General features: G+C 41.7%; 1 protein-coding gene across 1 annotated transcript; it reads right to left on the minus strand.

Moving 5' to 3' along the window:
- Positions 1 to 1,200: 1,200 nt before the first annotated feature.
- On the minus strand, positions 1,201 to 22,727 carry ankef1a (ankyrin repeat and EF-hand domain containing 1a). The gene is made up of 10 exons (XM_083563425.1): positions 22,607 to 22,727; positions 19,723 to 19,977; positions 18,689 to 18,888; positions 12,831 to 12,980; positions 10,386 to 10,509; positions 7,622 to 8,453; positions 6,272 to 6,498; positions 5,634 to 5,791; positions 3,598 to 3,741; positions 1,201 to 2,908 (listed from the first exon to the last, which is right to left on the minus strand). Exons 2-10 carry the CDS (start codon positions 19,967 to 19,969, stop codon positions 2,750 to 2,752), a joined length of 2,241 nt encoding a protein of 746 aa, XP_083419551.1. The 5' UTR covers positions 19,970 to 19,977; positions 22,607 to 22,727; the 3' UTR covers positions 1,201 to 2,749.
- Positions 22,728 to 23,501: the final 774 nt, after the last annotated feature.

The raw sequence follows: 23,501 nt of genomic DNA on the forward strand, positions 1-23,501 counted from the left end.
GCATAATGTGAGTCTATATTTGCACACTGTGTCTATACTTAACTAACTTATACCTTATGCACTTTTTATAGAACATAATATTTAGAACATAATATTCTTCCCATCCCCAACCGACCTCATCAATAATACCAAGGACCCACCATAATCTCTGACCTGCTTCCATTAACACTAACATTACAGTAATGTGAATCCCACACTGTTGCATATGTGTTACATTAACACAATCAACAAGGACCACCACTATACTGCAGCCCTGCACCATTGAATTTATTCAGGAAATTTTATATTTTAAATAAACTGTATTTATCATTTAATACAAATCTTTATTTATAATTTTACTATTTCATTGTTCTTGTTGTTTCTTTTTTAATAGTTTTCATATTTGTATCGCACCAGCACATCATGACAAATTCTTTGTAGATGCAATCTTGTGATACTTGGCAATCAAGAGGATTCTGATTCTGATACATGTGTGTGTATGTGAAATTTCATTTGATTTGCTCTGCACAATAACAAAAAATGTAAATGCCTTGAAAAATATTTATTGTTCAGAGTAAGCGAAAGAGAGTAACTGTTACGACAGAGTAATAATGGCTATAAGAAAACAGGAACCAGCATAACCTGTCTTTAATTAATAAATAAAAATAAAACCACTTATATAACACACTCCAGACCATGCAGTGATGCAAAAATAATACACTTCTGTGTGCGAACTGAAACACTGTTTTTGGGTCGTTCCACATCACACCATCCATGCGTTGATAATTATTATATAACTGTACAGTCTGTTATGTGCTATTTATTACATACGCTATTATCGAAAATGGGCCAAATATGTTCTGTGTAATATTAATGTGTTTTTTCTCATCTACATATATACACTATATGAAAAAGTATTGGGACACCTGACTTTTCCAGCCATATGTAGTTCTTCCCCAAACTGATCTCTACCCCCATCTCTTTCTCCACCTACACTGCTATTCGACTTCATGAGAAAGTCGAGATGATGCATGCATTATTGATTACTATTTACTCACAAACTATGAAATGTTGAGCCAACGATATACAGGAGTCCTGCATTTCGCAATCTGATGTGCTCTACACATACATGCTGCATGAATATAATAAACACTTTTTATAAATGTAAATAAAATGACAAATAATTCCTTAGATTTTATAGCTTACAGGACATTCAGGAACATACTGTCAGACCTTTGAAACCCAAAGCTGTTTCAGCATGACAATGCCCCTCTAAACAAAGCCAGTTTCATAAAGGTAGGGAGATAGGTAGGTAAGCCAGCTCAATGAAAGTGGGGATGTGGTAGCTTAGTAGTTAAGGCTCTGGGTTATGATTGGAAGGTTGGGGTTTAATCCTCAGCCCAGTATTTCCAAGCTGCCACTCTTGGGGCCCTCAAACCTTTGTACTTGAGAAGAGCTATATCATGCCTGACCCCAGCTTCACTGCAACGTCACTGGGATTTGGCGAGAAAAAATTTCACTGTGCTGTAATGTACATGTGACAAAAATAAGGCACCTTTCGTTGCTTTCATGTATGGTTTACATGGGTTGGAGTGGAATATTTTTTAGCTATGAAGCTCTGACATAAACCCTAATGAACAACTTTTGAGATGAACTGGAACACTGACTGCACCCCATGATTCCTCACCTCACCTACATCAGTACCTAAAGCTCTGAAATCTAGTGAAAAACACACTGCAAAATCTAGTGGAACATCTTCCAAAAATACTGGAGGTTAATATAATAACGTTTATACATTTATACATATTTTAAGTTAAAAAAAATGAGTTCATATTCAAATGCTGAACCATGATGTACGATTTCATCAGACATAAAACAGCCGTGTTTATTCTGGCTGCCATTTTGCTATGAAACTCTAAGAGCATCCCAGCCAGCTCTCTGTATGTAAACATAGAGCCCCTGCTTCACCCTCTGCTGGTCACTCACAGGAACTGCGGGGAATATAGAGACACTTGTGCTGCAGGAGCCAGTGCTGCAGTATGGCGCATTTCCCCCTGGTGTGACCTGCCAAGCTATAACCAAGCCTGCTACATGCAGGAGTACATCGAGTAAAATAATCTAGCACTTTGAGAACAAGCAAACAGATATGCTTAGCTGACACTTTCAATGATTTAAAAAAAAAACGCATTGGCGGTGCTGCTCTTTCAGCTTTCCGACCCCTTCTTGGTCCCAAAACACGCGCATGCACTGTCTTCTGAGGATTGAGGAAGGTGTCATAAAGCCTGGAGGTCTGAAAAGCATGCAGATAGGATGCTGAGATAAACAAGATAAAGGAGGAGGTGTGGAGAAGTGTCTGCATAGAGTGGCCCAGCCCTGTGAGCAGACAGCACACACACACACACACACACACACACACACACACACACACACACACACACACACACACACACACAAGCACACATGCTCATACACAAATACATGTACGCAGATCTCTACCCCCATCTCTTTCTCCACCTACACTGCTATTCGACTTCATGAGAAAGTCGAGATGATGCATGCATTATTGATTACTATTTACTCACAAACTATGAAATGTTGAGCCAACGATATACAGGAGTCCTGCATTTCGCAATCTGATGTGCTCTACACATACATGCTGCATGAATATAATAAACACTTTTTATAAATGTAAATAAAATGACAAATAATTCCTTAGATTTTATAGCTTACAGGACATTCAGGAACATACTGTCAGACCATTCACCCGTCGTCAGTTTTGCTCCAAGATTCGTGATCGCTCTAGTGCTTTCTTCTCAACATTCTTTCCGAAAGGCATCCAGAAGTCATCAAAATCTCCATACGTGAAATGCTGTCTCCTTTTTTCCTTTCTCTCCATCTGCTGGTTGGTAGTCAGTTGTTTGCCCCACACCTTAACATACAAATCCAATGTATTAATAGATGTATAAAGAGTACCTGTAAATCCGACTTGAGTAAAATTATAGATTTACATTAACATTTATGGCATTTAACAGACGCTTGTGTCCAGAGCAACAGTATTTGACTCGTATTGAACGTAGGCTTGAAGATGCACTAGTCCTCATCACCAAGACACATTAGTTAAAAGCCAATAACAGTTGATTAAAATTGTACACCTCAACACTGCTTTTACCATCCACACAACAGTAGTAAAGCACTCTTTCAAAAAGGTAGAAGAACCATTAGTATTCAATAGACAAATAAAACTAAATCATTTTAGATAGGAAGTAAAACCAAATATTTAGAGCTGACTAAATGCTAAATGGTCGTTGTCAATGAAAATATAGTTGCGTATATCTTTGATACTCAGTAAAACTAGAAAATAGCCAAAAAATTACTTACATACAGTCATTACATACATTTAGTCAAATACAATACACCACTGAGGATTATGTATTATATTTAAAAATGCAACATGCATATATGAGGACTATGAGGAATAAACAATAATTATTCTCAGTATGTTTATACAAGGGATGCCCTGTGTTTAAACATTCTTAATAACCCCAAACGAACACAGTGAGAAAATACAGGTTATATAATCGATGCGTGTGCATTATGTCCAATAGCGAAAAAAAGTACCGTTTTTGGCACAAAGCTGATGTCTTTTTTCAGCGCTCCACTGGTGATCTGGGTGCTGTGAAAGATCACGCTGTTGTCCTGTGTTTCTGTTTTATCTGTCGAGGCTGCAAAGTCCTCTGGGGCCTGTGGTGTGAGAACAGAGCCCTGCCAAAAAGGCGCAGGACAAAGATGGAATTAGGTCACAAAACCTAATACAAGACCGAAAAAGATGATCAAATTTGATGATTGTTTCAGATGCTTTCTGTTAAAAGTTACATTTAAAACCTTTCGGTTGTGAGGTTTCTGAGAGTGAGTATCTCACGTTTATGAGCAGCTGTTAGTTCTCTCAAGTATCTGTTTTTTGATTACACAATAAAAGATGGACTTTCGGAGAAAAGCTGAACATCATGAGGAAAGGTCGGCTAAAACAGTTCAAAATGGTTGTTAAGCTTTTTAATGAACCATTTATACTTAAAAAAAAATTTTCCTGTAGATTTTGTCAAAACATTCAATTTGCCTTTATTCTAAATCCCCAGGAAAACCATAATGCACAGACAAAAAAAAATCCATGGTAAACCTGCTGTCATTTCCTGAGGTTAATATTGCTGCTTCTGCTAAAGATGATGTATTCAGTTGGTGCAGCTATGGATGGATTGAAACAGCTCTAGTTGATTTGTGTTGATTGTCTTTCTTGCTTTAGTAATGTCATTCAGTCTCACTGTATGAGATTCCTGTCTGTGATGCAGCGCTCTGTTCTACTGCATCTCTGTCTAATATTTATGGTTTCTATAGCCATGGTGTCATACTGATAGACTGATTTATGTAGGACATCACTAAAGGCCAAGGTTTGAAATGCAAAATGCACAAATGGTTTCAGCATTGTATAGCTTTCTGTCTGAAACCATTTGCATCTTGTTTCTATAAGCTTTAGCTATGAGCGGTGTTTGATGTGGTCATTGATGATGGATGTGGAATTGTGAGAAACCTCTACTAAACATCAATGATAATAGAGAAGCAATATGCATTACATGAATGTTTTTGTAAGTACTATCCGTAAGAGTAATTAACGTAGTGACTGACAGACACCATAGACAAAGCATACACACTCTCTCTGGCAGCTGTAACATTAGCGTATTGAAGCGGACGTAATCTGAGACATCTACTCTCATTTACTTACACTCAGGCAAGGGGTGTTCCTGTCTTTCTGCTATCGGGTTCAGATCAGTTACAAGTGGTGTATTACATAATTATCCAGATTGTTATATGTTGTCAAACAAAATACACTATACTATAGATAAAAAATGACATATAATAGGCCATTGCTGGCCACTTTATTAGATACACCTACATTGGGTTTACTTCATAGATGGACTATATGCAAGATATATACAGTACATATATATATATATACAGTACAAACCAAAAGTTTGGACACACCTTCTCATTGAAAGAGTTTTCTTTATTTTCATGACTATGAAAATTGTAGAGTCACACTGAAGGAATTAAGGGCTATTTGACCAAGAAGGAGAGTGATGGGGTGCTGCACCAGATGACCTGGCCTCCACAGTCACCGGACCTGAACCCAATCGAGATGGTTTAGGGGTGAGCTGGACCGCAGAGTGAAGGCAAAAGGGCCAACATGTGCCAAGCATCTCTCGGGGAACTCCTTCAAGACTGTTGGAAGACCATTTCAGGTGACTACCTCTTGAAGCTCATCAAGAGAATGCCAAGAGTGTGCAAAGCAGTAATCAAAGCAAAAGGTGGCTACTTTGAAGAACCTAGAATATGACATTTTTCAGTTGTTTCACACTTTTTTGTTATGTTTATAATTCCATATATAATTCCACATGTGTTAATTCATAGTTTTGATGCCTTCAGTGTGAATCTACAATTTTCATAGTCATGAAAATAAAGAAAACTCTTTGAATGAGAAGGTGTGTCCAAACTTTTGGTCTGTACTATATATATATATATATATATATATATATATATATATATATATATATATATATATATATATATATATATATATATATATATATATATATATATAGTACCTTCTCGTTAATGGAAGTGCTGGTGGCTGGTCTCGGTTTGGCCTGAGGTTTGGCTTTCTTGTGCTCCCTTGGCTTCCGAAAGCTATTAGCCTTGTCCTGGATCAACTTTACAATCCGACAGTCTGCATACACACGGGCAATGTCCAAGCAGCTTTGCTCTGCAATTCAATGATTTAATGGAGTTGACTCCAGTCAAAGTGAGCGATGGATCCAAAATGAATCAATGTTTTTAAACAGAACAATTCAGAAAATTCAAGTCATTTCCATTGCTCTAATAAGATGGCACTGATCTGATAGCAGAAAAGTGAGCTAAGCTTTGCAAATATATAGTTTGAGAAATGTTCCCTGCTGCGTTAATACAGTACAGTTAGAGAGATGTTAGTGGGGTAACGTAGTGATGCAGTTATTTAAAGCTGTGGTGATAAAATAAAATAATAAATTAGTTAATAACTTTTACATTTACAATAATGGCATTTGGTTGATGCCTCTATCCAGAGCAACTTGCAAACTGCTTAGAAGTCTCTGTCAATAAATACCTTAAGTAATAGTAAGAGGAAATTTTATTTCTGTGGCCAGGAAATATGTTACTATTTTTTGGCTTTACAGATGACTTATTGTGATGAAGCCTGCTTCTATACCTGAAATGTTTTCTGCTGTAACTGTTGCTCCAGCCTTGATAAGGTAGTCCACACAACAGGGCCTGGAACTCTCAATGGCCCTCATTAAGGGTGTGGCTCCATTAAAAGTGGGCATGTTTACTGAAGCCCCTGCCTCCACTAACAGTTTAATAATGTCAAGGTGTCCAGCATGGCAGGCGTGATGTAATGGAGTCCAGCGGAACTGATCACATGCATTTACATCGGCCCTGCACATAAAAGTACACTGAATTATTTGCTATTTAAATGAGAATAATGTACAGTATATTTATTAGGGCTGTCAAAATCAATGAGTGTGTGCAAATTTGTATTTGACTTTTTGTAATTATGTAATTCATTCATTTTTCTTTTTATCTGAACGTGAATGTGTAGTCAATAGTGGACTGGCGTGTTTCATATGTGTAATGGTGAAACCAGCAAATGGTAACAGCATTCACATGGTCTTAACATAATGGAAACATATAGTACATCATTAGATAGATAGATAGATAGATAGATAGATAGATAGATAGATAGATAGATAGATAGATAGATAGATAGATAGATAGATAGAGAGAGAGAGAGAGAGAGAGAGAGAGAGAGAGAGGGGCAGGCCTCGGGGGGGGGGGGGGGTGGGGAGGCTGAATTCAATTCAATTCATTTTTATTTGTATTGCGCTTTTAACAATGAACATTGTCTCAAAGCAGCTTTACACAGATAATGTGGTGATAAATATGTTCTTTATAAGCATACGTTTGTTCCTGATGAGCAATTCGTCCCAAAGGTGTTCAATACCCATGTAAAGCACATCTACATGGAGCTGGCTTTGTGCACAGGGGCATTGTCATGCTGGAATAGGTTTGCTTCTGCTAGTTCAAAATTTCATGTTAACGCATCCAAAGACATAATCAAAAGTCTTCAAGTTTATGGTAGCAGTTCGGGGAAGAACCACATATGGCTGAAATGTGAGGTATGTCATATAGCTAAAAATGTGTCCCAACACCTTTTTTCATATAGTGTAGTGTAGGCTAGGAGCACATGGTCCAAAACTTGCTGTAAATGGTAACAGCATTTAAACAGTTTTAGCATAATTTGAATCCTTATTACATCATTAAACAGTAGCTAGATAGCTTGATAGCTAGCCAGATAGATAGATAGATAGATAGATAGATAGATAGATAGATAGATAGATAGATAGATAGATAGATAGATAGATAGATAGATAGATAGATAGATAGATAGATAGAAACATAAATTTATTGAATTTTATATAGTGTAAAAGATCTCTAGTTGTTTGATGTATAAGATATGTGTGCATAAATATCATCATACAAATATTATGAATAAACTTACCCAAGATTAAGTAGATATCTGGCCACTTCATAATTCCCACTTGCACAAGCAGTCATTAGTGGTGTCTTGTAAAAGTGATCTTTCACCTCAACAGAGACCTTCTGACTAAAGGCCATTTTCAGGGACTCAATGTCTCCAGTCTTAACACAGTAGTTTATGTTTATGAATGTCTTTTCGGGTTTGTCTATATACCAGGCGGAGTCATCTTCTATCGGGTGCCGAGGTGGATGGTCCTGATCAAATCGGTTTGTGTCTGTAACAAACTGGTACTTCTCGATCATAAAATGCGGTGGACCCAGGTCATCTCGGCGGTGAACACTTTCAGGTGGGAGGATGCAAATTGGCAAAGCAAGGTTCAATTTGCTTTTCTTCTTACCCTTACCTGACGTACCAGGCCTTTTCTTTGCCTTCTTTAGTTCACTAGAGGTCATAACAAGAGCCCTGGGCAGATATCTGACACCTCTGAAAAAGTCATTGACGTTAATTAAACCTTGCCTACGCTTATCATGAGCAAGCAGAATTTTCCGGACGTGCTCGTTACCTATCGGCGTCTGGAAGTCTCGAAGAACAGAGACAAAATTCTCGAAAGAAACCACCTCCAAGCTTGTAATTCCGTGAGAAGCAAAATCGAAAGCCTTTCGGAGTTCATCTTCATTTTCACGAGACCAGTCGTAAAGGGTCAGTGGCCAGGAATCGTTATTGTAGCTCTTTAACAGCTTCCTATTCAAACGCTCAGCCTTCTTCAGCTCTTTCACTGAAGCCTTGTGATCCAAGTTCTGTGCGATGTGACAGGGTAGCAGGCCCTCAGTGTTTTTCAGCTTGGGATTGCATCCTGAAATTAGAAGAACACTCAGCTGGAGAAAACATACAGCCAGTGCAGATGTTCCAAACTAGGTTCTAGGCAGGATATAGTAATAACGCATTGTAATGCGCTGCTCTCTGTCTTACACACACACACACACACACACACACACACACACACACACACACACACACACACACACACACACACACACACACACACATATAACATTGGACCACTATAATGTAGATCTGACACACAAAGTGCACCTATTACAAATTCTGTTTTTTTGACTTGTGTGACTAAAGCCAGGTGCACACTGTATGATTTTGGCCATGATTTGTTTGCCCAAAACCAATTTTTTTATCTATAAAGATTCCCATAATCCTTGCCTAAAATCTATGTATTAATGGCCAGTGCGATAATTTTTTTTTCCCCGATGGAATTCCAGCAGTGTCAGAAGATTTAAGTGTGACTTTTCTCCTATGACAACCGTAAAATCAAAAACCAATAGGAGCCCCGAACTTCAAACCACCTCAGGAAAATTTTGGAAACGAGTCAGGTGGACAGTACAGCAAGAAGAGAAACTCATTATGTTATGGCAGAAAAAAGAGGGTTTGTATGACGTTTTTAATTATCAAGGCATGTAATCAACCAAATCGACGCTACAGATTGCTTTTGTTTGCTGCTAGCTATCGTTAGGGAGAGAACGAGGTTTTGAACATGTCGTGGATTTATGACATAAAACAATAATTTTTTGACTGCCATACTGACAACTAAGATCCTACAGTGTGATCTAGGGATTGTGTTTGTACAATCTTACAAGCAAAAATTACAAAGTATTATTAAATATTGCACAGTATGTTCCGGCATTAATTATGAATAAACGACCCACATCGATAAGCTTAATTGTTAGTCCAATTAGTTTGCCCTAACACACATATTTTAATATATATATTTTAACCTTTTATCTTTAGTCACTTGACAACTACATTACAGCTTTTGCACAATTTCTTTCCCTCAACTTATTCCATCTTTGCTTATGTTTTTTATTGTAAATGATGAAATCCTTTTTTAATAGGTTTTCTGGGATTTTTTATTTGCTCACTGAAGACAATGTCAGACAGGCAACCCCATTTTACATCACAAGTATGGTAGAGATCATCAAAAAGTTAAACGTTCTGTACAAGTTGAGATAATTGATCAAGATATTAGAAAAGGAATAGTGGTGTGACATTTTCCCCATGAAGGTCTAGAACATCAAGACTGCCCTAGGTCACTCTTATATAGAGTTCCCTCTTTTAGTATGACCTAAACTCCCTCTGTTTCTGTGGAACACCATGCTTAATGATGAAGATCACCACAAGGGTGTCTTAACCTGCACCCACACTGGCCTTTGGTTGAAAAGATTGGACACATCTGATGTGGATAAATGGCTCTAAAAAAGACTGGCCAAAGATGTTTGGATCAAGCAATTTATTCAACATAAAAAATTGTTTTCGGACATCCTATTTTGACCCTGGAGCTCATCTGAGTAACACATCTCTTGACCTACAGTACCACTTCCTTGATTCTCAGGCTGTTTTCACATTGCATGCCCATGAAAGCAAATCTTACCCATGGACCCATTTTCCAGACTTCTGGCTAAGACTCAGCAGTTTGCACACATTCTTTAAATAACCCAGATGTCCAGTGAATTACAACATTTTGCCTGTGACATTTCCGAGCAATTTGCATGGCCTATTATGTCTAGCTGTTTTGTTTATCCTACAAGTTGTAGTTATTGCCTTCTCTGAGAAACCTTGGCTTGTGTATAGCTTTAAAACGCCATTCGGGCTGTTAAATTGAACTGATATTAATTAAAACTGAACATGCAATTGTTTCTGTTGACCTGACTTTCAGGACACATTTATGCGACCAAAAGAAAGTTAAATATTAAGGACTGTTTCTTGTAATTATTACCTCTTAGTGCCAAAAATCTGCAGCATTCAGAGAAGCCGCCTCGGGCAGCATAGTGCAGAGCCGTGTTTCCTTCTGCCGTCATTACTCCCATGTCTGCTACGTATGCAGACAGCACCTGAAGAATCTGAAGAGGAAAGCAGGTGACGGTTCTCTTTACCGACAAAATTGCTAATAGGATACAGTATAAGTGAGCATGAACCACAGATGAAAGTCAGTAAAAATCAGCCTGACATGACTAGAGTAGGGGCGCCCCAAAATAGTCAATGATTCAATGCTTCGATAGAAGGAGTTTGATTCGACTACCAACTTCACAATCAAATCTTTGCTGAGGTGTTACAGTATGAAACAAGGATCATGGCATTTTTGGTTATACGGGGGTGCTCAATGTCTGATTTCCCATAGAACTACCAGTTTCCTCCAAATAAATTCAGATATAGATTTACTTTCCATTATCTGTGCTTGACACAGGAGCATATTGGCGGCAGGGATTAAAATACAGTGAGGAAAATAAGTATTTGAACACCCTGCTATTTTGCAAGTTCTCCCACTTAGAAATCATGGAGGGGTCTGAAATTGTCATCGTAGGTGCATGTCCACTGTGAGAGACATAATCTAAAAAAAAAAATCCAGAAATCACAATGTATGATTTTTTAACTATTTATTTGTATGATACAGCTGCAAATAAGTATTTGAACACCTGAGAAAGTCAATGTTAATATTTGGTACAGTAGCCTTTGTTTGCAATTTCAGAGGTCAAACGTTTCCTGTAGTTTTTCACCAGGTTTGCACACACTGCAGGAGGGATTTTGGCCCACTCCTCCACACAGATCTTCTCTAGATCAGTCAGGTGTCTGGCCTGTCACTGAGAAACATGGAGTTTGAGCTCCCTCCAAAGATTCTCTATTGGGTTCAGGTCTGAAGACTGGCTAGGCCACGCCAGAACCTTGATATGCTTCTTACAGAGCCACTCCTTGGTTATCCTGGCTGTGTGCTTCGGGTCATTGTCATGTTGGAAGACCCAGCCTCAACCCATCTTCAATGCTCTAACTGACGGAAGGAGGTTGTTCCCCAAAATCTCGCAATACATGGCCCCGGTCATCCTCTCCTTAATACAGTGCAGTCGCCCTGTCCCATGTGCAGAAAACACCCCCAAAGCATGATGCTACCACCCCTATGCTTTACAGTAGGGATGGTGTTCTTGGGATGGTACTCATCATTCTTCTTCCTTTAAACACGTTTAGTGGAATTATGACCAAAAAGTTCTATTTTGGTCTCATCTGACAACATGACTTTCTCCCATGACTCCTCTGGATCATACAAATGGTCATTGGCAAACTTAAGACGTGCCTGGACATGTGCTGGTTTAAGCAGGGGAACCTTCCGTGCCATGCATGATTTCAAGCCATGACGTCTTAGTGTATTACCAACAGTAACCTTGGAAACGGTGGTCCCAGCTCTTTTCAGGTCATTGACCAGCTTCTTCCGTGTAGTTCTGGGCTGATTTCTCACCTTCCTTAGGATAATTGAGACCCCACGAGGTGAGATCTTGCATGGAGCCCCAGTCCGAATGAGATTGACAGTCATGTTTAGCTTCTTCCATTTTCTAATGATTGCTCCAACAGTGGACCTTTTTTCACCAAGCTGCTTGGCAATTTCCCCGTAGCCCTTTCCAGCCTTGTGGAGGTGTACAATTTTGTTTATAGTGTCTTTGGACAGCTCTTTGGTCTTGGCCATGTTAGTAGTTGGATTCTTACTGATTGTATGGGGTGGACAGGTGTCTTTATGCAGCTAACGACCTCAAACAGATGCATCTAATTTGAGATAATAAATGTAGTGGAGGTGGACATTTTAAAGGCAGACTAACAGGTCTTTGAGGGCCAGAATTCAAGCTGATAGACAGGTGTTCAAATACTTATTTGCAGCTGTATCATACAAATAAATAGTTTAAAAATCATATATTGTGATTTCTGGATTTTTTTTTTTTAGATTATGTCTCTCACAGTGGACATGCACCTACGATGACAATATCAGACCCCTCCATGATTTCTAAGTGGGAGAACTTGCAAAATAGCAGGGTGTTCAAATACTTATTTTCCTCACTGTATATAACACTGTCTGTGAGACTCTGTAAAGGTCTATTCTGTTCTAATTTAATTATTTGATTGTTTTGTCTATGTTGCGCCAACATGTGTAATGCAGAAATCCTGTCTGCAGTGTGGCCTTTCTGCAGGTATTTATTTGTTATTTTTTATGTTTATTGATGCAAAATGTTTTTCTTCTATATCTTTGTGTGATGTTCTGTACATCGTAGCTTTAAAATGTTATAAGAAATTGTTTTGTGAATGTTTATGTCGACAATTTGAATTTGTAAATCTTTAGTTTGGAACACCCCTAAACAAGGGTTTAAATATGAGTCTGAATTCTGAGTAATATTTTTTTAGTCACTTCCAAATAGCCTCCTTCGGCAGCGAAGTGAACCGCGTTGAACCGATTGATGTCCAGTGTGTTGACATTTGCCCCTCTTTTAAGGATGGCTCTCACCAGCTGCACTGCTCCTGCTCTCACCGCCTCCATTAGAGAAGTGCGACCTGTCACCTGCGAGTGCAAACACGAAAAGACTCGACTTACACAACTGCTATCACAGTACAGTTGTCTCATGTCTCCTCCTATCATGTTGAGGCTGACAGGATTTCAACAGATACTTTCTGTCAGAAGAATTCCACAGCACTGGGGAACATCAGACAATGATCTGGTACTGTATCTACACAAGATGTTTACTTTGTGTTACTTGGATTTGTTAACTGTTAACAGAAAAAGGAGGACTATGTATTTTGCTTCATAGTGGAGTCAGGGGCAAACTAGAGCCATATTACAGGAACTCTGGGTCGGGTGCAAGGTATATTGCCACAAGTTTAAAAACACATGGTCTTTTATTGGGAGACACATTATTGTTCCTTTTGTTCATATGCAACAAACTAGATCATTTATCTGTATTAATCTTTCTCATACTCTCACTTTAATTACAGTAGGTTTTGGATGAAATACATGAAGCTCCGCTTCACAATTTTCTGTTTATTGTTAACTGTTTTTTGGAGAAACTAAGTATAGAGCTGCAACAACTAATCGATAAAATCGCAAATAATCAACAATAAAATGTGTTGTCAAGGAATGCATTATCGAATAGTTTGGCTGTTGAAGTTACGGGTTAGCATGATGGTAAGATAACACAGCCACCCGCAAAAAAGGCAGACAGTACAGGGTCAACTGGCAACAGGAACAAGTGTGCGTCCCAAGTCATCCAAGGCATGGGAGCATTTCATATTAAAGACAACAAAGAAAACTGTTTGTTTTTTTAACTTTGGGACAGTCGCACTGGATCTGTTCTTTCGCGACTCGTGAGCATCAGGTTGTGCAGTTAGCTCACTCATGACATTGTTAGACACTGTTGTGGTTTTTAGCGACTGCTTATGCATTTGTACACCAGTGTCTTTTTTCTTTTTTTTGTTTAAACGCCAGTCTTTTTTATTTATTTTTTTTTAATCAAGCCTGTTACCTTGCTGCGATTCTCCGTTCCCTTCTCTTGCCTTCTCTCTCAGCGGGCGCAGCCCCTACCACTACCCGGCAGTCAGGCATCAAAATGTCGTTCTTACCCATATGAAGGAACCAGTTTTAAGGCTGAACGCCAAAAAATAGTTTGCTTTCTCCATCTTAGCCTTCTGCACATGAGACCTCTTCAGTGGTGGCATTCCCGGAGGGGCAATCCACTCTGTACGATCAAGGTCACGCAGCAAGCCTTATGAGCCTTAGATGTGTGGAGAGATCCCGGGTTCTTGACCTAGGGCCCCGTGCTGGGAGTTCCTAAATGTTGCAAAACGCTTATGACAGACGCACCTCTCATGGGGTGGGAAGCGTTCGATGAGTGGCCACTCCTCTCCAGGTTACTGGGGGAGGTCCCATCGAATGTGGCGCATTAACTGCCACGAGATGCTGACCGTGCTTCAAGACATTTTCTCCCAGACCTCGGAGGCCATACTGACAACACTTCGGTGGTATCATATATAAACCACCAGGGAGGTCTGCGATCTTGCCTCCTGTACAAGCTGGCATGGCAGATCTTCCTGTGGGCCCAAGGGAAGTTGCTCTTATTGAAGGCACTGTATATCCCAGGCCACTTAAACCAGGAAGTAGACACCCTCTCAAGGCAAGGGCCGAGGCCTGGAAAATGACGACTCCAGCAAATCTCACAGAGCTCTGTTTGCGTGTCAAGAGACATCTCTGGTTTTCCCTACACACGAAAGACCAGAATACCAAATACATGTACCATCTAAGCAAAGATGCTTAGACTTCCCTCTCCCTAGACACTTCTTCCAGCTCTTCCGGGGGGACACCAAGGAGTTCCCAGGCCAGCCGGGAGACATAGTCTCTCCAGCGTGTCCTAGGTCTTCCCCGGGGTCTCCTCCCAGTGGCACGCGCCCGGAACACCTTCCCAGGAAGGCGTCCAGGAGGCATCCGGAACAGATGCCCGAGCCACCTCAGCTGACCCCTCTCGATGTGGAGGAGCAGCGGATCTACTCTGAGCTCCTCCCGAGTGACTGAGCTTCTCACCCTATCTCTAAGGGATCGCCCAGCCACCCTGCGGAGAAAGCACATTTCGGCCGCCTGTATCCGGGATCTTGTCCTTTCGGTCATGACCCAGAGCTCATGACCATAGGTGAGAGTAGGAACGTAGATTGACCGGTAAATCGAGAGTTTCGCCTTGCGGCTCAGCTCCTTCTTCACCACGACAGACCGGTACATCGACCGCATTACTGCAGAAGCTGCACCGATAGGTCTGTCAATCTCCCGTTCCACCCTTCCCTCACTCGTGAACAAAACCCCAAGATACTTAAACTCCTCCACTTGCGGCAGGAACTCCCCATCAACCTGAAGTGGGCAAGCCACCCTTTTCCGACTGAGGACCATGGCCTCGGATTTGGAGGTGCTGATTCTCATCCCAGCCGCTTCACACTCGGCTGCAAACCGTCCCAGTGCATGCTGAAGGCCCTGGTCTGATGAAGCCAACACGACAACATCATCTGCAAAGAGCAAAGACGAAATCGTGTCGTCACCAAACCGGACACCCTCCGACCCCTGGCTGCGCCTAGAAATTCTGTCCATAAAAATTATGAACAGAACCGGTGACAAAGGGCAGCCCTGCCGGAGTCCAACATGCACCGGGAACAAGTCTGACTTACTGCCGGCAATGCGAACCAAGCTCTTGCTTCGGTCATACAGGGACCGGACAGCCCTTAGAAAAGGGCCCCCGATCCCATACTCCCGGAGCACCCTCCACAGGCCGCCGCGAGGGACACAGTCGAATGCCTTTTCCAAATCCACAAAGCACATGTGGACTGGTTGGGCAAACTCCCATGAACCCTCCAGCACCCTGTAGAGGGTATAGAGCTGGTCCAGTGTTCCATGGCCTGGACGAAAACCACATTGTTCCTCCTAAATCCGAGGTTCTACTATCGGCCGTATTCTCCTCTCCAGTACCCTGGCATAGACTTTCCCAGGTAGGCTGAGAAGTGTGATCCCCCTATAGTTGGAACACACCCTCCGGTCCCCCTTCTTAAAAAGAGGGACCACCACCCCGGTCTGCCATTCCAGAGGCACTGTCCCCGACCGCCACGCGATGCTGCAGAGGCGTGTCAGCCAAGACAGCCCCACAACATCCAGAGACTTGAGGTACTCAGGGCGGATCTCATCCACCCCCGGTGCCTTGCCACCGAGGAGTTTCTTTACTACCTCGGTGACTTCAGCTTGGGTGATGGACGAGTCCGCCTCTGAGCCCTCAGCCTCTGCTTCCTCAATGGAAGACGTGACGGCGGGATTGAGGAGATCCTCGAAGTATTCCTTCCACCGTCCAACGACATCCCCAGTTGAGGTCAACAGCTCCCCACCTCTACTGTAAACAGCATTGGTGGGGCACTGCTTTCCCCTCCTGAGGCGCCAGACGGTTTGCCAGAATCTCTTCGAGGCCAGCCGATAGTCCTTCTCCATGGCCTCACCGAACTCCTCCCAGGCCCGAGTTTTTGCCTCGATAACCACCCGGGCTGCAGTTCGCTTGGCCTGCCGGTACCCGTCAGCTGCCTCAGGAGTCCCACAAGCCAACCAGGCCCGGTAGGACTCCTTCTTCAGCTTGACGGCATCCCTTACTTCTGGTTTCCACCACTGGGTTCGGGGATTGCCGCCTCGACAGGCACCGGAGACCTTACTGCCACAGCTCCGAGCGGCCGCTTCGACAATGGAGGTGGAGAACATGGTCCACTCGGACTCAATATCTCCGGCCTCTCTCGGGATCTGGTCAAAGCTCCGCCGGAGGTGGGAGTTGAAGATCTCTCTGACAGGAGGCTCGGCCAAACGTTCCCAGCAGACCCTCACAGTACGCTTGGGTCTGCCGAGTCTGTCCAGCTTCCTCCCCCGCCATCGGATCCAACTCACCACCAGGTGGTGATCAGTTGACAGCTCCGCCCCTATTTTTACCCGAGTGTCCAAGACATACGGCCGCAGGTCAGATAAAACGACCACAAAGTCGATCATCGACCTACGGCCTAGGGTGTCCTGGTGCCACGTGTACTGATGGACACCCTTATGCTTGAACATGGTGTTCGTTATGGACAAACTGTAACTAGCACAGAAGTCCAATAACTGAACACCGCTCGGGTTCAGATCAGGGGGGCCGTTCCTCCCAATCACGCCCCTCCAGGTGTCACTGTCGCTGCCCACGTGTGCATTGAAGTCTCCCAGTAGAACGACGGAGTCCCCAGTCGGAGCACTGTCCAGCACCCCTCCCAGAGACCCCAAGAAGGCCGGGTACTCTATACTGCCGTTTGGCCCGTAGGCACACACGACAGTGAGAGACCTATCCCCGACCCGTAGTCGCAGGGAAACGACCCTCTCGTTCACCGGGGTAAACTCCAACACATGGCGGCTGAGCTGGGGGGCTATAAGCAAACCCACACCAGCCCGACGCCTTTCACCATGTGCAGCTCCAGAGTTGTAAAGAGTCCATCCTCTCTCGAGGAGTGTGGTTCCAGAGCCCAGGCCGTGCGTAGAGGTGATCCCGACTATCTCTAGTCGGAACCTCTCAACCTCACGCACAATCTCAGGCTCCTTCCCCGCCAGCGAGGTGACATTCCACGTCCCTAGAGCTAGCTTCCGTGTCCAGGGATCGGGTTGTCGAGGCCTCCGCCTTCGACTGCTGCCCGATCCTCTTAGCACCGGCCCCTTACGGTCCCTCCTGCAGGTGGTGAGCCCACTGGAAGGCGGCCCCACGTCGCTCCTTCGGGCTGAGCCCGGCCGGACCCTGTGGGGGAAGGCCCGGCCACCAGGCGCTCGCATACGAGCCCCAACCCCGGGCCTGGCTCCAGGGTGGGGCCCCGGCTGCGCCATACCAGGCGACGTCACGGTCCCTGATGTAGTATCTCTCATAAGGGGTTTTGAACCGCTCTTAGTCTGACCCGTCGCCCAGGACCTGTTTGCCTTGGGAGACCCTACCAGGGGCATATAGCCCCGGACAACATAGCTCCTAGGGTCATTCGGGTACTCAAACCCCTCCACCACGTTAAGGTGGCAGTTCAAGGAGAGGTATTAGATCATATATAGATATATTTGAATATATTAGCTTTGTTTATTTACATACAGTACATAGCTATTTGCACTTCTGGGTAGATGCTAACTGCCTTTTATTGGCCATGTGCTTGCTCTCTGTACAATGGCAATAAAGTTGAATCTAATCTAATCTGATCTAATATTTTATATATATTATATAACAAATCAGAAAAGGGGAAAATATTATTTCACAGCACTTTATGTGAAGCCTCATATTGAAATGCAAAGTGGATAGAAAATGGTTAATAGAAACAAGGTACCTACAGACTAAATCTGAGACTGACAAGTTTATACTTTTTTTCTTTTTTTTATAATTTTTTCCAAATATGTTTTTGGAAGAGATATTTTTTATAATTGTTAGAATAATTTGGTTGTTTTCATATCTGGATAATGTTTGCTTGACAGAGTCTGAATTATATTACTTAATATAAGCCCATTTGGCTGTTATTTGTTAGTACTGATTGATCTGTTATCCTTCAACTGAAATGCTGCATTGGACAGAACATGATTTACACATATCCATAAACTGCATTGTAAAAGGTGTCTGCTGGTTCACAGAGTCTCAAACAAACACACATCCTTCCCTTTGCTGTTCTGCTTACTCACACTTGGCACAGACACACACACAAAACACACTCCTTAGGACATCCTACCTGATTGGCAGAATTAGGGTCGGCCCCTCTCTCCAGCAGTCTAAGGCACATGTCCTCACATTCCTGGGCGTTCTCACAGGCCTGTAGGAATAGAGGCATGCCCGCATGGGTCACGTTGTTCACGTCTGCCTTGTTGTTCAGCGCCACCTGCAGACAGCGTCTGTGCCTTTTGGTGGGACAGAGGCAATAGAAAAGCACACCTACATAGAAAGGCAGACAGAGGCTGATCATATTACAAGCAAAGATTTTAATCTCCAGAGTTATTTTACAGATTGTTAACTTACATGATATAAATTAATGTCTGAACTTTTATAAGTATATACAGTGTGTGTATATATATATATATATATATATATATATATATATATATATATATATATATATATATATATATATATATATATATACGAAGAAGGCCAATAAGGAGGTTTATGGATGTGATGAGGGATGCAGATTTGAAAGAGGCAGATGTAGAGGACAGAGTAGTATGGAGACGGATAATCCGCTGTGGTGACCCATAATGGGAGAAGTTGAAAGAAGAAGATAAATATACACATATACACTTATGCTTTTAATATCCATTAAGTTCCTGCCCTATGCCTTTTACAGACAAGTGTCTTCTACCTAGCTACTTTATCATAAAAGTCTTGGTGAAATGGTATTATCTAAAACTTTAGTCCTTCTAGCATCTCTGCAGGTGGTGATCTAAAGTTCTACTAGATTTGCCATTGGTTATTGGTCACCTCCTTGGCCAAGGCCTGGTTACTAAGTTCAGCCAGTTGACTACCTTTTACCAAGAGACCTGATGGGTTTTTTTTTTTCTCATGATATAGGCTTAGTCAAATACTATAGTAAGTGGTATATGTATTACTCAAATAGCATGTACAGCCCAACAATCAATAACAACAAAGCAAAACCATTTATGTAAAAACTTGTCTAGGAAATGTCTTGAAAATGTACATTGCCTCTTGGATTAAGTCATTTCAAACAAAGCTAAGATTCTTTCTTTTTGTTTTGATTCTCTTGAGATTCGCACCCCCGCTTATCTTGGACATCTGGACTGGCTCCATGAAGCATTAACAATTCGATCATGTCAATGTCATTTGCCACCGCAGCCACATGCAGGACACCTTTGCCCTTGCACGGCTCAGTGATGTTGACGAGGTTGTGAACGCCAACCTGCAACAGCTTCTTGACCTGTACGGTGTCTTGTGCACGCACACACTGCAGCAATCTGTAAATCTGCAGCTCCTGCAGGCGGGATGTGGCTTCCGAACTCATGCAGCAACCTGCAAATAATACAATAAAAATACACACACATAGACACAATAATGCTAACACACTTTGTTTAACACACACACACACACACACACACACACACACACACACACACACACACACACACACACACACACACACACACCAAATATATATATATATATATATATATATATATATATATATATATATATATATATATATATATATATATATATATATATATATAACAATAATAACAATACCAAAGTGTCTTAAACAACACGTGCAATAACAGAAATAAAAAAAAATAAATAAATAAATTGTATATATACTTTACATGAAACAAACATGCTCTCTATCAAACATTGCCATACACACACATATACCTGAAAATGCACACATACATGAAATTCTTACACACATGCACACACACACACACACACACACATGAAACAAAACACGAAATCAACAATTGCCACACACACACACACACACACACACACACACACACACACACACACACACACACACACACATGAAAATGCACACACATGTGCCCATGAAACGTACACACACAAACAGCCTTTATAAACTTTTCCGCAGGCTTTATTTAATGCAGTTTTACTACCTTAAGTCTACCTTATTTCTACACAAATCCCTCTCTCTCTCTCTCTCTCTCTCTCTCTCTCTCTCTCTCTCTCTCTCTCTCTCTCTCTCTCTCTTTCTCTCTTTCTCTCTCTCTAACTAATCTGTGTGTGCGTTTCTCGTCCTAACCTCCACTCCATCTCTCTCTCCTCTGTAGCTTCCTGTAACAATTTATCTCTTCCCGACCCTTACTCCTTTTCCCCTCTATCCTTGGACTTTGCCACTGACTCCTTCCTCTCCTCCCTTTCCTCAACCATGGACCTCCTTTGCCCCCTGACCACAAAACCAAAGAAGACTTCTTGTCCCGCACCCTAGCTGTCAGAGGTTTTGCGCAGCAATCGTCGAGAACACCGATCAGCAGAGAGGAAGTGAAAAAAATAAAATAATGCAGACCTCGCATCTTACCGTGCGCTCCTGACCAAATTTTCTTTGGATGTGAATTCTGCTATGACTGCCTTCTACAAGGAAATGCTCAAATCCTCTGCACATGACCCTTGTAAGCGCCACAACATCTGCTCTTCACTACTACATCCCCAAGCACCCCCCCCCCCCCCCGCCCACATGCTCCATTCTCCCTGACTGCTGATGACCTTGCCTTCTTCTATGATAAGAAGTTTAAGGATATCTCCCAGACCTTTACTTCCTCACCAAGGAATCCCCCACTCCTTTGTTGTCAAGCTTCTCAACCATAACAGAAGATGAGATACTGCAAATCATCCAATCTTGCAATCCCACCACCTGCCCTCTGGATCCAATCACTTCAACTATGCTTTAGACCATCTCACAAGACCTCCTGCTCTTCATCTCCACAATCATCAACGGGTCCTTAACATCTGGCCATGTGCCAACTACCTTCGAGCAAACAAGGGTCATTCCCATCTTGGAAACTTGCTTTGGATCCATCAGACATCAACAACCACAGACCTGTATCACTTCTCTCCTTTTTGTCTAAACCTCTGGATTTTCTAGATTTTTGTTTTTAACTAACTGTCTGTCTATCTCTCATAAAACAACCTCCATGATACAAACCAGTCTGGCTTTAAAGCGGCACAAGTCCTTGGTCCCCTCCTTTACTCTCTCTATACCCACTTTATTGGTGAAGTCATATCCTCACATGGGATTTCTTACCACCGCTATGTTAATGCCACTCAACTCATCTTTTCTTTCCCTCCCTCAGATACCATGGCTTCCGCTCTGACCTCGGCATGCTTGACAGACATATCTTCATGGATGAGTGCTCATCAATTAAAACTCAACATCAGCAAAACAAAACTGCTGGTCATCCCAGGTGATTCATCTCCAGGTCAAGAGCTCTGAGTAACTTTTCAGGACACTCTGCTCTCCCCTTCAGCCACTGCTCGCAACCTTGGGGTAACTATGAACAATCAACTGTCCTTCTTATCACATGTTTTTAATGTGGCTCGTTCTTGCGATTTCTTCTCTACAACATCCAAGTATTCAACCTTTTCTGTCCTCACTTCGAGACTGGACTACTGCAACTCTCTCTCTCTCTCTCTTTGTGTGTGTGTGTGTGTGTGTGTGTGTGTGTGTGTGTGTGTGTGTGTGTGTGTGTGTGTGTGAGAGAGAGATTTAATATGTACATGACTCCTGCTGGATGATCAAGCAGCAAAATATATCCTAATCTCTCAATTATAAATGTCAGATCTACACAATTACATAACAACATATACTAACACTGTAATACACAGTGATTGGACACAAGACTCTATAATGTGTATATAAAAATAGAAATGTTCAGTATTCTTTTTTTGACCCTGTAGACTGACTACAGCAGCAGTTCATTGCGGTGTCAAAGTAGTCAGAGGTCATGAAATAAAAATATTTAGTAATAATTCTAACCAAAATGAATAATGAAATGGACATATTTACAACATGGAAAAACAATGTGAAACAAGTTTCTTCAGACTTACACATTTACAGTAAAATAGAAAAAAAGGACATTGCTCCTACATCTACTGACGTCTTTTTATCTATAAATATTATATAACCTACCTTTAGGTGGAGCTGAAAAGGAGCAGTGGGTGTAGTGCAGATCCTCAATAAGGAGAGCTCTGAGGAACCCTGAGTGCTCCTCAGATACTTTCCTAACTTACTGTTTCCCTCAGGGCCAGCCGGTCTCCATAGCAACAAGAACACATGAGTGCTTCTTAAGTCTGACCTAACGGAGAAGTTAAGCTTTTTCTCCGGTGTCTACTATCACCGTCGGCCTCCTTTTTTAGTTAAAGCTACAGAGTGAAAAAATGTAACGAGTCAGTGGAAGAGAAAAAAGAGAAACTCTTTTTAATAGTTGACTCTGTTTGACTGACACGTTCTTAGTTGGGAAATTAATTTAGGTAATGCACAGATAAAGTACAGTCCTTATTATTCTGCTAATTAACTCAAAGGAAAAGCTAGATCAGTGTTAGGGTACAGATGTAACGATTAACAAGCTAACAGACTATATTTTTACCATTTTAATTATTTATTAACAGAAAAAATAAACACATAATATACACTCTTTCTCTCTGCAATAACTTTGTCATGGTTAAAGCCTCTTATAATAGTTCTAAAATGACATCTGAAATAACATTAGTAAGGAGGACTAGAGATGGGACATATAAGAAATAAGAAAGTTCTACACACACAGGAAAAAAACCCTAAAACAAACCATCTGCTCAATGTCCTGAGGTACAAAACATCTGAACATCTGAACATTTTACCAATGTACAAAACATATATACATCTGAACAATGCCCCAAAGTATAAAATATCTAAACAATGTTTAAATGCACAGTATAGAACATCTGAACATTGTACCAAGGTACAAAACGAGAACAATGTCCCGAGGTACAAAACACCTGAAAATATTTTCAAGGGTAAGTAACATCTAAACATCTTAACAATGCCC

Source organism: Silurus aristotelis, assembly GCF_946808225.1.
Source record: "Silurus aristotelis genome assembly, chromosome: 15".
Classification (NCBI taxonomy): domain Eukaryota; kingdom Metazoa; phylum Chordata; class Actinopteri; order Siluriformes; family Siluridae; genus Silurus; species Silurus aristotelis.

Excerpts from the sequence above, each read along its gene's own strand:
- ankef1a (XM_083563425.1), bottom strand. The coding sequence starts at position 19,969 with ATGAGTTCGGAAGCCACATCCCGCCTGCAGGAGCTGCAGATTTACAGA. Across the intron at positions 8,454-10,385 it reads CAGATTTTTGGCACTAAGAG|GATGCAATCCCAAGCTGAAA; the intron begins GTAATAATTACA and ends TTCTAATTTCAG. Across the intron at positions 3,742-5,633 it reads GCACTTCCATTAACGAGAAG|GGCTCTGTTCTCACACCACA; the intron begins GTACTATATATA and ends CCTTTTTGGCAG.